Here is a 13,434-nt window from a genome sequence, read left to right as displayed (position 1 = left end):
CAGGGATGTAGGGGCAGGGCGGGGTATCATATGTGGGGCAAGAGCTATTCAGTGACTGACTAAAACAGAAGCTGAGGAAGTTCCCTCTCAGCGCCCCCCTCCCCAAGCATAGAGGTTTAGGGCTAGAAGGAATCACTGTGCTCATCTAGTCTGACCTGTGTAACACAGGCCCTGACTTTCAGTTTTCCCCAGGGGTTTTCCAACCCCGCTCTGCCCAGAGGCCCTGCCCCCCACTCCACTCCTTCCCCTAAGGCTCCACTCCACCCTGCCTCTTCCTGCCCCCACCCCAACCCTACCACCTGAAGCTCCATCCCTGGTCCTTCCCCTCCTGTCAGTGCCTCCTGACCACTGGCAGACAGCTGATCATGGGGGGGGGGGGGGGGAGGGTGTATGCTACTATTTTTTTTCTGTGGGTGCTCCAGCCCTTTGAGCACCCGCTGAGTTGGTGTCTATACTGTGTAACATAGAACCATAGGACTTCCCTGGATTAATACCTTTTTTTGGTGGTGGTCTTTAAAGCGGTGTGAATGTCCAATATGCAAAAACACCCCCACCACTTAATTGCTAAATAACAATTCACTACCTCCAGCTTCAGTAAATTCTCAGCTGGGTTGGATAGGCATTGTCCACCTAGTCCTCACCTTCCCTTTTTTGTGGCTTGCCATATATTCTGTCTGCTGTTGGCTTTAGCCATCCCTCTCCTAAGGAAATTCACCAATGAATCACTACATGAGCATTCTGGTACAGTTTGCCAGATGCACATTTTCCATATAAACATCCTCTACTCAGCTGAATCATCTTCTGTCTATTTGAGATGTTCAGCTGCCTCTCTCTACAGGGTGGAGCATGCAATTTAAAACTTTCCTTTTCTTTTAAAACAATTCTTTATCCTTGGACATGGTCATTAAATCTCTTGACATGATGATATTCCTGCACTTGCCATACTCCTCTTATTTGCTGTTGACTGATACTTATGTTGAGTTAGTTTTAAGTACAGTAGAACCTCAGAGTTATGAATACCTTGGGAATGGAGGTTGTTCGTAACTCTAAGCAAAATGTCAGCTGTTCTTTTAAAAGTTTACAACTGAACAGTGACTTAGTACAGCTTTGAAACTTTACTAGAAAAAAATGTTACTGTCCTTTTTTTTTTTTTTTTGTAGTTTACATAATACTGTACTGTACTGGCTTTTTTTTGTCTCTGCTGCTGCCTGATTATGTACTTCCACTTCCAAATGAGGTGTCTGGTTGACTGGTCAGTTCATAACTCTGAGGTTCTTCTGTATGCTTTTTAACTTTTGCGAGCTTGAGATTTTTTTCCCTGTGCGTTTTAATGAGATCCTGAACATCTCATCTCGCTTTTTTGTTGTTGAATTATCTAACGCAGCTTGATAAGCCGCAGCTTGCTTGTGAAGCTAACCTTGCTTTAGTTTATCTAACTTTAAGCTTTTTGCAGTGCTTTACTAACATCATGGTTCTTTTTAGAGTTTGACTCTTCTGAGGTTTTATTTTGGAAACTGGGTGGCAAGTGAGATACAGAGCTTGTCACCTCTAGACTGCTGGTTTGAATCCATGCAAGGTTGGTAAGTGAAACCAGTCACTATCTGAAGATTGTTCAGTGGCCTATGTGAAATGAGTCAGTAGCCTTTGTTCAGTTCCTTAGTGTCTGCATTAGAGAAAAAGGAACTAATAATTGGTGCACTGATTGGCAGCATCAGCACAGAGGCCAAGGACTGAATCATGATGAGCACTGAACTTTCTCTCATAGAGGTGGATGCTCAGTTTAACGTTGGCAGGGCATTTGTAGGGATGCTTGCATTGCCACCTGCTCATTCTATTCCTGTCCTTTGGATAAATTAGGTACTCCAGTCTACAGAGCTGCCAGCCTGGTAACTTTACTAAGGACTAAATTCACTTGCATAAAAAATTAAGGAAGGTTATCCCCTTAATGCTGTCAATTTCAGATTCAGGAACTTGTGATCAGATATAGTGGATTCTGAACAGTGCCACCTGTCCTATATAGTAGATAGCTTAATCTTAATATTTTCTGAAATGAGTAATCTATGCAATAATCTGATTTTGTCCACGGCAGAGCTCCTTTCAGTTATTATGACTCCATATTCTGACAAAACCAAGTATTTTAGCTGGATCTATTATTTGTTCCATTCATCGGTAATGTTGTTATCTCATGATCAGTTTTTAGGCAGTGACAATAGAAGTCTGCTGGGGGATTTTTACTTTTCCTCTCCCCAAATCAGTGTTCCTACTGAGGTAACCGAGGATGTCTTATTTTTATGTTTTATGTTTGTATTACTTTCTTACTGTAATACAGTGAAGATATACTGTAATACAAAGAATATCATTCACAAATATTTATTAACTTAATATATTGAAGAGTTTTTTGCTGCTGTTCTAACTCCTATAGAATAACAAACAAAATCCCATAAGTCCTATCATGGTGGTTCAGTGCTATTTAGCAGGTCACTATGTAATTAATTCTGAGATTCTTATAGTTGCATTTATGAATAGTCAGCTCTCTGTTTTGTTGCGCTAAAGCATGTGACTATGTTTTTATAGCATGCTCCAATTCCTATTAATGGGGATGACAGACTTCCACTGACTTCTGTGGGACTTGACTCAGGACCCAAATTGGCAGAACACTTACCTTGAAAGTCTGGCAGTGTGCTAGGGATCCTGTCATTGACCTCTCCCTGTGAATTAATTTATTTAAATTAACATCAGTGTGTTTTTGTTGAGGGAAATGTGTGATGTCCTCTAGTTGGGATTGTGAATACTGACAGGATCTGAGAAATTAGTACAAAACTGGATCGGTATTTAGCAAACAGTGGAATTACAGGCATATAATTTAATGTAATATATTCAGTGTGATTTTACAAGAAAGTACTAAATGATGTCCAGTTAATAAGCTTGGCTGTTTTGTTATTAATGCCATGGAAATTATGGAGGGTCTCTTGGTCTTTTCCCTGCTAGAGGAGGATTGCTCTATATGATATATTTGTATAATGCTTTGTCCTGTGTAGCTTGAAGATATATCAGCTTATGGAATTTCCCCCATTTCTTTACTACAGTCTAACGAATTTATAGAGATTTTTAATAAAATATTTTAATTTTTTTAGAGAGAATTGCTTGCTTAAGCAACATTTATTAATAAAGGACGGGTCCTTTCAACTTTGAAGATGACAACCATTTCAGGTAAACCAAAATTAGGATGGTAACTGTTCATTCCACCACCATTTAACTAGTTTCATCAGATTTGTTAGAAAACTCTGTTTTCATTGCTTGTTATCTCAACTGTATGTGTTTTCTTCAGGTTGAAAATTATTTTAATTGCTATAATATTTTAAATCACGTTTTCCTCCATATTTCATTTTGGACATTTTTTCATTTCTGTAGCTATACACACACAAGTTTGTAAAAGCTTTCCTGGTTTCTAACAATTTCAAAGTGGTTTTAATTTTTTTTTTTTTTTTTAAGGCATCTTTCACAGGCCACTAGTCTGTAACATGGACTCGTTCCTTAGGGTATTTTGGAAGGAAAACCTCCATGTTTTGTTCTGTTTCCAGAAAATCTGCAACGAGGATTTTTGATACAGACTTACTGTAGCTGCAGTGCATGAGAACTATCATGGTTGCTATTTTTGGATCAAAGCATAACATTTTTGAAAAACTATGTTGGTGTAGTTTTATCTAAACTCTCTCAGAAATATTGCTACATTCATCTAAATAATGCATGATCTAATTTAGTCCATTAAATGGAAAATGCAATGAAGCCACATACTGAAACACTTGACTTCAATTCACACTAGTGTGCTTAGACACAGAGAAGCAAATTTATATCTTAGGCTGTACTCCTAAAAAGCTGTGACTTCTGTGCTGTGCTCGCAAACCTATGCAGAATTCATGCTCTGCAGATCTTCTGCTTCTAGACCTGAGAAGGGACATATCAGGACACAGGGTAGAGTTGGGAGCGTGGTCTATATATTTTAGCACATTCCCCTATCTTCCCCTGCTTCCATCTTCAGTTCACTTTCCTCTGCTGGAATTAATGTTGTTCCTGATATGAAGACTTTTCACTGTGCAGCTGCACAGAGCTTGTGCACTCAATTTGGAATATTTAAAAGTAGCATGTTAATGCTATTTTCACGGTGCTAACATGCATCCCTGTGTACTAAAAGTGGTCGAGGCCAAATTTGACTATAGGATCACAAGATGAAAAAGATCTAATTATATCACACTGGTCCCATCAGTCCTTGAAATCTATGAATCTGAGTCCATTCCTGTGCCAAGGTAGATGTAGTCTCTCAGAAGTTACACTATGACATGATTTTTCCACAACAACCAAGGTAATCATCCATCATTACAGTGTGGCAGACTTCTCCTAAGCTGCAGCAAAGAAGAGAACAGTTGTGGTTTATTAATATATTTATATGGCATTTTACACCTTTAGAGTGCCTTATTAATATTAAATATTTTAAGTTCTGCAACAGGCCTGTCAAGGTGCTAAGTACTTGCTCCATTTTTCCAGACACTCTTGATTGTAGATTGGATTGCTGTCAACCACTGGATGCAAAATGTCTAATGTGATTTGAAGTTGTAATTAGCAAAATATGCATGTTACAATGTTGTATTTTTCACCCTCTCTCCCTTCAGTGCTAAAGGAGGAGCTGGTTTCCACTGATAGTGAGCTGCAGGCAGTAGAGATCCAGATTCAGGAACTTCTGGAAAGACAACAGGAGCTTATTCATAAGAAGACAGTGTTAAAGAATAAAATAAAACAATTTTCAGAAGATTCAGAGGCTGGGGAAAGTGAAGAAACTGAAACCTCAGCTGAGGCATGGAACAAACAAGGTTTACAAAATCAAATTAAATTATTTTCATCTTTACCATTTAATGTGAAGAATGTACCAAGAATTATCAATGTTGATGAGATAATGAAAGTTAGAATATGGTATTTTGGCCCACCTGTGTTTCACGAGGAGTTGCTTTTTGATTTCCATATGGATAATTTTATTATTGTACCATTTCCTTTTGCCAAGAAGTTTTTGATGTTGTCTTGGTTGGTTTGCTGTACGTTTTAATAGATTGAAGCTTATATTTGCTTGCTCAGATATTCCTGAATACTGAAGTGGGCTCTGCTGGGCAGATTCTTCTAGGAACTGATTTTCATCAGTTTTCTCCATTGCTTGTTATGGAATCATAATTTGGGAACTTGAAGTTACTAACTAGAATATAAAGTTAAATTTACTTTTGGTGGTGGGGGTATCCGTTAAGTGTCCTGGGACAAATTCTGCCCCCAGCTCTACCACATAATCCATTGTAGTCTTTGAGCTTGTCTGGTATAATGAAGGCAATTTTGGTCAGGTAAATAAACTCTGGCTCTGCTTGGCCGTAAAAGGAAAAAAAAATATTCCTCCTTGTATATTTTCTCTGGATTTGCTTGTTTCTCTGCCTTGTACTTTGAGGAACACTGGTTTAAGAGAACCCTGAAAAATAACTAAAGAATCAGGTACAGTTGTAGGGCCTAATCCTGTAAACATTGAGTACCAGGCATAATGCTTTTTTCCATTTACATTCATTGGACTAATATTATGAATTAAGGATTAGCATTTTAGAGTACTTTGTGGTGTGCCTGCTTTTTTTGAGCATTAATACACATTACAGGATGATTAGATCCTTAAGCCTGGCAACATATTGTGTTTATATTTTCAAAGGATCTGCAAAATGTTTTCATGCAAGTCAGACTTATGCACACTATTCCTCAGTTTATACGTGCAAATCTTATGGGTGCTGTTTTTCAAGTCTTTTGAAAATTTGGCCTGATGTGACATCACATTACTTTTAGTAAAAAATGCTTCTATATTTTAATTGGCTTTCCTTTTTATGTTTTAGGTGTTCTAACTTAATGTATTTTTACTGCTTGCTCCTTTTTACAGATTTCCCATGGTGTGAGAAGATCAAAGCTGCACTTCGTAATAGCTTTAAACTCCAGAAGTTTAGGTCTCTGCAGCTTGAAACAATAAATGCTACAATGGCAGGAAAGGATATATTTCTTGTCATGCCTACTGGAGGTGGAAAGAGTTTGTGCTATCAGTTACCTGCAGTATGTTCTGAAGGTATATGAGAATAAATGTCATGTACCAGTAAATGGATTTCAGTTTTATTTTTTGTATGGTTAGTTGTAGAGATGTAATATATTTTGTTACTGTAAATAAAATTGTCTAATGCTAAGTATTATCTGGAATAAGGAACATAATTCCCAAAAATGGGAAGAAAGAGCAACCATTTTGAAACAAAAACTTATCTTAGAAATATATTTCTACTAGTTTTCTGTATTTCACTTTAAAGGGACACTGTCAGCTTAAAAACATAGGCACAGATCTTGCAAGCACTTGTTCTAAACAAATTTCTTTGTCTAGATTCCTAACAATATCTTTAGCTAATTAAAAGTGGGATTTTTAAAATCCATTTTTTTCCTCACTAAATTTGCTCTGTTTTTCTTGAATTTCAGTTTGTACAATGTAAATCATTGAAGCCAGTTTAGCTTTTGTTTTTAAGTCAGTTTCACTTTCTTAGTGCTAAAGTGCTTTGATTTCAGATGTTGCAGAGGAATGTTTTAACAACAATTGCTTTATTGGGATATTTATTTTTTTTAATTGTGAAACCATTTTTATTGGCCTTGGATTTAAAAAAAGCAAATTTTTACAAAAGGGGCCAACTTGTTGCTTAGCATTGTTTAATCCCCTTTATATGGCCACTGTATACCCAACCTCCTTTGGTTAGATATATTAGTTCTTATGTGGTGCTTTTGTTTGTTGCAATTGAGTTATTTGTTTCAATTCAGTCTGCAGTGAGAAATCATATGAGCTAAATGTTTTAGATAAGTAAGATGAATGATTATTTGTTTCAGGTTTCACACTTGTGATCTGTCCTTTGATCTCACTTATGGAAGATCAGCTAATGGTTTTAGAACAGCTGGGAATTTCTGCAGCTTTATTAAATGCTTCAAGCAGTAAGGTATGTTTAACTGCCATGCAACATTGTTACCTTTATTCATGTTGTTTATGAATATTATGTGGATATTCTTATTGACTAGCTCAGTTTTGCATGATTGTAATGAAAATTTATAAGCCAAAGGACATCTTCCTGCCAATCCTTACCATCATGATATTAATCTAAATCGAATATATTGCAATCCTATTTAAAACCAGTAAAACAAGCCAAAACCTTACATGAAGTGAATAGAAGTTTGTGGGACTGCATTAGTGACATCAAAATATTTTGCAGTTATGCACATTTTTTATACTAAAGTGTTTTTTCTTTGGCCATACCTCTCAAATTTCTGGATTTAAAAGAAGATGGACATTACTGTGTTACTTAGTAATATGTTTAGTAATGTAGACTCGTGTACATTGAATCAAGTCTCTTGTTTCTGGGTATAAGCTGACTGCCACAAAGGGCAGAAAGGATTTTTTCCCCAGTGATATGGCATTATGGAAATGGCTAGCTGCATTGTGTGTGTGTGTGTGTGTGTGTGTGTGTGTGTGTGTGTGTGTGTGTGTGTGGTTTTTTGGTAACTACCATCAGATAGTAGCCACTTTCAGAGGCCTAATGAATTAATGGCTTGATGTGGTCTAACAAATTTCAAAAATGAATGTCTCCAAAAATCCAATAATAAAGATTACAGTCTGGGATATTTGTTTTGCATAAGGAATTTTTTCTCAAAACATAGCAGCAGAGATGTGGGTGACACCTGATATTTTACAAAGAAAATAAAGACCCTAAATAATACAATATAAATATTCAGAGTATATTTGCTTCCTTTTTCTAAAATAATGCTAATATTTGTTTGTTTTTAAAATATAATCACTTTATGTGTATCTACATAGATCACCTGCAAAGTCTTATGCTGGGTGTAGCAGTGTGTTTTGTGCATTGAACCACAATTTATTCTAGAACTAAGGAACAGGAGTATGATATTCTGGTTTGTCCATTTCTAGCTTCCTTCTTTGTTTTTTAACAGGAACATGTAAAGTGGGTTCACAACGAAATGCTGGATAAGAATTCGCAGCTAAAACTCATTTATGTTACTCCAGAGAAGATTGCAAAAAGCAAAATGTTTATGTCAAAATTGGAGAAAGCTTATCAAGCAGGGAGACTCACTCGTATTGCTGTGGACGAGGTGCATTGTTGTAGTCAATGGGGACATGACTTCAGGCCTGGTATGCCCCTCCAGAAATACGTATGCAAAGTTATTCAAGCATGCATAAATGATGAGTTAAGCTTGAAATGAGGGGAAATGTTTTCCTTTTGATAGTGAAGTCTATGCACAATACACGACACAGAAAATACTTGTACATTAGCTCAAAGATTTTTAATTTCATTAATTTGGTACCATTCACAAATAACTCATGGCCTTGTCTAAAGGCTCAAGTTCATTTAAGTCAGGGACATTTAACTGTGGGTTACATTGGCAGTTTTCCAGGGGACTGTGAGTTGCACCTTATTTGCATAAAGTGGAACAGATTGTGGTGGTCATCTCTAATATAGATGTGCTTCCTGTGGAAAATACAAGTCTGTGTAACTCTCTTCATGGTGCTTAATACCTCTGTATTGAAGGTGAAAATACCATAGCTACACGGTGGAATTTCATGGAATGCACTTTAGTCACCTCTGTTGTAATTTACAAGAAGAAAAATTGTGCAGCATTTTGGTCTCGTGTCTTGTCAGCTGCATAAAACTAGTATTTATCAATGCTGTTTCTCAGTCTATGAAAGAACTTGTGATTCAGGGTACAGATGAGTACAGTATCATCTACTAAACTTTTTCTGGAATTTTCTTTTAAATTTCTTATTAAAGAAAGTATTGCTTACAAATTACCCATAATGGGCTTTATCTCTTTTTGCTGATGACAGCAATAGTTTGTTAGAATTGACACAAATCAAAATATAGATTATGAATGTTTTTAGATTTTTCTAATGTTGTTTTTGTTTTCGAATTCTCTTAACTTGAATACATTTTAATAAACAGTACATTCTGAATTTAGGTAAAAATCTATTACAAGGCCAGTCGCTCCACTATGTCAGTATGACATTGCCTGCTGATCACTTCATTTGGATTTGTAAATTAGTTCTGTTATTACTTGTTAACTTGCTGCAGATTTGATGTATTAATATATCACTAGTGGTGTAAGAAACCAAATCTTTTCCCCTTATTCTTATTTAGACTACAAGTCACTTGGTATCTTAAAACGACAGTTTCCCAATGCTCCATTGATTGGGTTGACTGCAACTGCAACAAGTCATGTTCTGAAGGATGCTCAGAAAATTTTGTGTGTTCAGAAATGCATTACCTTTACTGCATCTTTCAATCGGCCCAATCTTTACTATGAGGTATGTATTGACTTCATTTGGTTTGAAGTAGTGCCTATGAGCCCGTTATGGACCATGACACCGTTGTGCTAGGTGCTGTACAAATACAGAACAATCAGTATGTTACGCCTTCTGGAAGACAGAATTTCATTCTGTAGTTCTAGGGTAGAATGAGGGCACCAGCGACAGTTATGACTTCATTCAGAGTCTGGCTCCTAACTGCCCCAGGTGCCTTTGAGAATATTCTCCTTTCTGTGGTGGTGATTTATTTCCCGGAAGATAGTATTCTAATAGTTAGTTTATCTTGAGGACAAATAATAGCTAAATTTGTTCTGGGTTTTTTTTGAAATGTTTAATTCCCACAGGATCCTTCCAAGCTAAATCTCTGGCAGATTCATTTCTCTTGAATATTTTTCTGTCTGAGGAAATGACAAAGAAATGAAAGGCAAAGAAGTGGAGGTGGGGGCGGGGAGAAAACCCAACAAAACAGAAGAGAACTCAGGAGTATGACAAAAAGAACCCTGAATAGGAAGGGATTATCTTATCTAATTAGATTAGGTTCCCTCCCCTCCCCCATTATCCAAGTATTTGTGTTCTTGGTCTGTTTTGCTTATGTCTTAGATGGTCTTTTTATTATTATTTTTTTATTTTTAAAGTTTTTTTACTTCAAACTACTTTTTGCCAACTTGATTCTAAACAGTAGCTGGGAACCAGGAGTTGTGTACTGGTACTGAACTTAAGGCTTTTGTGATTAGTAATATTGTTGGCTATCCTTTCCTATTTAATGAGCTAGCTTCTGAGCTGGGCCTTGGTGCTTCACCATGACATCTTGTTAAAAGCTAAAAGATACACATTTTAGTAGAATTTGGGCTGCTCCATATATTGTGAGAGTGGGGTTTAGCAGACTAGAATGTTCATAATTGAATGGCAGGTGGCAAGCACTGGCTGCTACAGCCAGTATTTTAGTTTAGAAAACTGGTGCAATTGTCTTGAAAAGTTGGCGACTTCTGTGGCTCCTTTCACATTCTTTACTGGACATTCTTTACTGAGCTTTTTAGTTGTGATGGATCTTTAAACTGTAGAATAAATTTAAATTAATCAAAGGGAAGAATAGCTGAGGTTACTGTATTAGGAAGAGTATAGTAATAGGAGTATAACAAATTGGCTGAATGGCCATTTAAGAGTTCTTTGGTAATGTGTGTGATTTTCAGGTTCGTCAAAAACCTTCAAACAGTGAGGACTTCATTGAGGACATTGTTAAGATCATCAATGGAAGATACAAAGGGCTCTCAGGTAAACAATATAAAAACTAATGCTTTTTATTTAAGGCAAAGTTATAATAAATGGTATATCACTGTTCAGGATCAGGTTAATATTCAAAGAACCTGGCTAAAGGTTGCTGGCTGGGGAACCCTCCTCCTCTGAATACGTTAGAAACGGTGACCAAATTTCTAAATAGCTGTCCTCCTCTTGGTGCATCTCTTGTGTACGTATTTGGTGAGAGAGGTTTCCCAGTACAAAGACACGGCATATTTTACAAAGCCACAATTCAAAGGAGGGTGGAGAATCCACACATTTTCAATAATGTGCAATACATCGTTTAGCTGCTAACAGTCAAAAATGAATTAATTTGTACTGTGTAAAACATAGATCCTTTACTGGAGCATTAAATAAGGCAGGTCAGGATCTCTTGGAAGCTGGCATTTTGTCCTAAGATGATTCTCTTTAATAATTTCCTGTAAAAACAATCTAATTCCTGGACACAACCATCATGTGTGCAAGTATGTTCCGATTTTCCCTTCAACCTCTCCAACAGAGCACCTCCCTAATAACAAAAATCTGATGGATTTAAACTGGAGTGAAATGCCATTTATACAGTAATTTTTATAAATTGGAGATTTATATCCCCTTCCCCATATAGAGACCCACTCCTCCAGATCAATTTCTTTGTACAAATCCCTCTCCCATCTTTTCATTGGCTGTATTTTTTTTATCAACATCTTTTTGAATCAAAAATGTATACATCTTAGAAATTAAACGTTTTGTTCCTCGATCAACTTCTCAAATTTGGTTAAAGGTCTAGATAGAGCCACCTTGTATCCAGATTTCACAATAAAATGTTTGACTTGTAAATATTGAAAATATGGGATCTATATATTTAATGTATTACATACTTCTATTGGTATAATTTCAAACCAGGAGCAGCTGTCTGAATTGAGTAATTTCAGCTCTTATCAAAGTGATTATTAGTTGTGGATATTTCCTAGGGATTAAATTCCTGATTATTTAAAAAAAAAAAAAAATGTAGCTAGGAGAGAGGGGCTCGGCAACAGGAATTTAGAAAATTTGTCCAAAGCTGCTAAGATGGTCTGGAAGAATAGATGACTTTCCATTCATGGTGATCTGAATTTCTCCTTAACCCAACAATTAGTATACAGTCCAGTGAAACCTATACAAGAGACCTTCTTTTAGGCAACCTCCTATGTTATGGAACTGCTCCAAAGTATCCCCAAAATGTATTGAGAACTCATCACTATCAGAAGACCCCCTTCCATTAAGTATCCACAGTGGGGCCTTGATCCTGATTAGGTCTTTGGGCACTACTCCAATATGTATAATAAAATTTTGAAGTTCTTTTCAGTGGTAGCTTAAAATAGGTTGAGCTGTATTATGAAAGCAATTTAAAGGTGCTGCGAAATACCATGTTAGAATGAAAGCGCTTTGGAAAATGGAGAGACAAGGTAGGTGCAGTAATATTTCTTATTGGATCGATGTCTGTTGGTGAGAGAGACAAGCTTTTGAGTTTACATAGAGCTCCTCTTCAGGTCTGGGAATGGTACTAAGCATGTCACAGCTAAATACAAGATTGAACAGATAGTTTAGTGTAAGTGCACATTCTAAGAGACCAATCAAGGTGAAATGGCCAATTTAATACCCCTGTAGTCATAGGACAGAAAAGAGGGTTGCGGATTACAGATTATTGTAATAAATCCAGTGTCTTTAGTAATAGCATGAAGGCCAGAAGAGGGGCTTCAGGAAATATTTATTTCAGGATGGGGAACCCCTTCTTTGCCTTCATATTACCCACCAACCTCTCCAAGCTCCTCATCAGAGGCAAGCTCCCCACAGACCAGGACACACCGTCTCAAAGCGGCACCAGAATCTGCCAGAACAGGGGATGCAAATCTGCAGACCTATCTTCACTGCTACAATGATCAACACACCTTTCAAGATCCATGGGTCTTACAACATTTGATGGAGCTCATCCAGGGCACTAAATGCCCCAATAAACTACTACACCTCTACCCTGATATAACGCTGTCCTCAGGAGCGAAAAAATCTTACCGCGTTATAGGTGAAACCACGTTATATCGAACTTGCTTTGATCCGCTGGAGTGCGCAGTCCCCCCCCTCCCCCGAGCACTGCTTTACCGCATTATATCAGAATTCGTGTTATATAGGGGTAGAGGTGTATATAGGCGAAACCAGACAATTACTACACTCTCGAATGAACTCTCAGGCCTTGGCCACACTTGCAAGTTACAGCGCAATAAAGCTGCCCAGAGCATTGTACCTCACTCCCCATCCACACTGGCAAGGCACATACAGCGCTGTGTCTCCCTGGCTACAGCGCTGCAGGTACTCCACCTCCCCGAGAGGAACAAGAGATGCAGCATAGTGGCTACAACTCCCGGGTGTCAGTGTGAACGAGGAGTTAGCTTGCTGCACTGTGATAATCCCTTTGTCAAGTGGCCACTCTTCTCATTGTTGTGATTGGCTCCAGGAATGCGGAAGTGCCGTTTCAAAGCTCCGTACCAGAGAGAAAAGGCAAACATTTTGCTGTTTGCTTTGAGTGAGTGAATGAGAAGCAGGGGTGTCAGAACTTGCAAAGCAGGGTGCTGACACGCTCTCAGCACCCCAAAAACCCACTCTCTCTCTCTCCCCCCACACTCCCAGTCACACTCCACCACCACCCCCTTTTGAAAAGCACGTTGCAGCCGCATGAATGGTGGGATAGCTGCCTATAATGCACCGCTCCCAATGCAGCT

At 37.7% G+C, this 13,434-nt stretch overlaps 1 protein-coding gene across 3 annotated transcripts in view; it reads left to right on the top strand.

Moving 5' to 3' along the window:
• LOC101931024 (ATP-dependent DNA helicase Q1) overlaps nucleotides 1–13,434 on the top strand; it is a 30,808-nt gene that overhangs the window by 315 nt on the left and 17,059 nt on the right. Inside the window, exons 2-9 of one of the 3 annotated variants that reach the window (XM_042848912.2) lie at nucleotides 1,483–1,576; nucleotides 3,135–3,210; nucleotides 4,668–4,865; nucleotides 5,951–6,130; nucleotides 6,925–7,031; nucleotides 8,038–8,236; nucleotides 9,240–9,406; nucleotides 10,597–10,678. In XM_042848912.2, the coding sequence (XP_042704846.2) occupies nucleotides 3,195–3,210; nucleotides 4,668–4,865; nucleotides 5,951–6,130; nucleotides 6,925–7,031; nucleotides 8,038–8,236; nucleotides 9,240–9,406; nucleotides 10,597–10,678 (949 nt within the window). In that variant the 5' untranslated portion in view covers nucleotides 1,483–1,576; nucleotides 3,135–3,194. Of the gene's footprint in view, nucleotides 1–1,482; nucleotides 1,581–3,134; nucleotides 3,211–4,667; nucleotides 4,866–5,950; nucleotides 6,131–6,924; nucleotides 7,032–8,037; nucleotides 8,237–9,239; nucleotides 9,407–10,596; nucleotides 10,679–13,434 lie in introns of all 3 variants that reach the window. The other 2 variants (XM_024103168.3, XM_005296595.5) reach the window with 2 other exon arrangements.

This window comes from Chrysemys picta, chromosome 1 (assembly GCF_011386835.1).
Source record: "Chrysemys picta bellii isolate R12L10 chromosome 1, ASM1138683v2, whole genome shotgun sequence".
NCBI classification, from domain to species: domain Eukaryota; kingdom Metazoa; phylum Chordata; order Testudines; family Emydidae; genus Chrysemys; species Chrysemys picta.
This window is presented reverse-complemented; position numbering and strand designations above follow the sequence as displayed.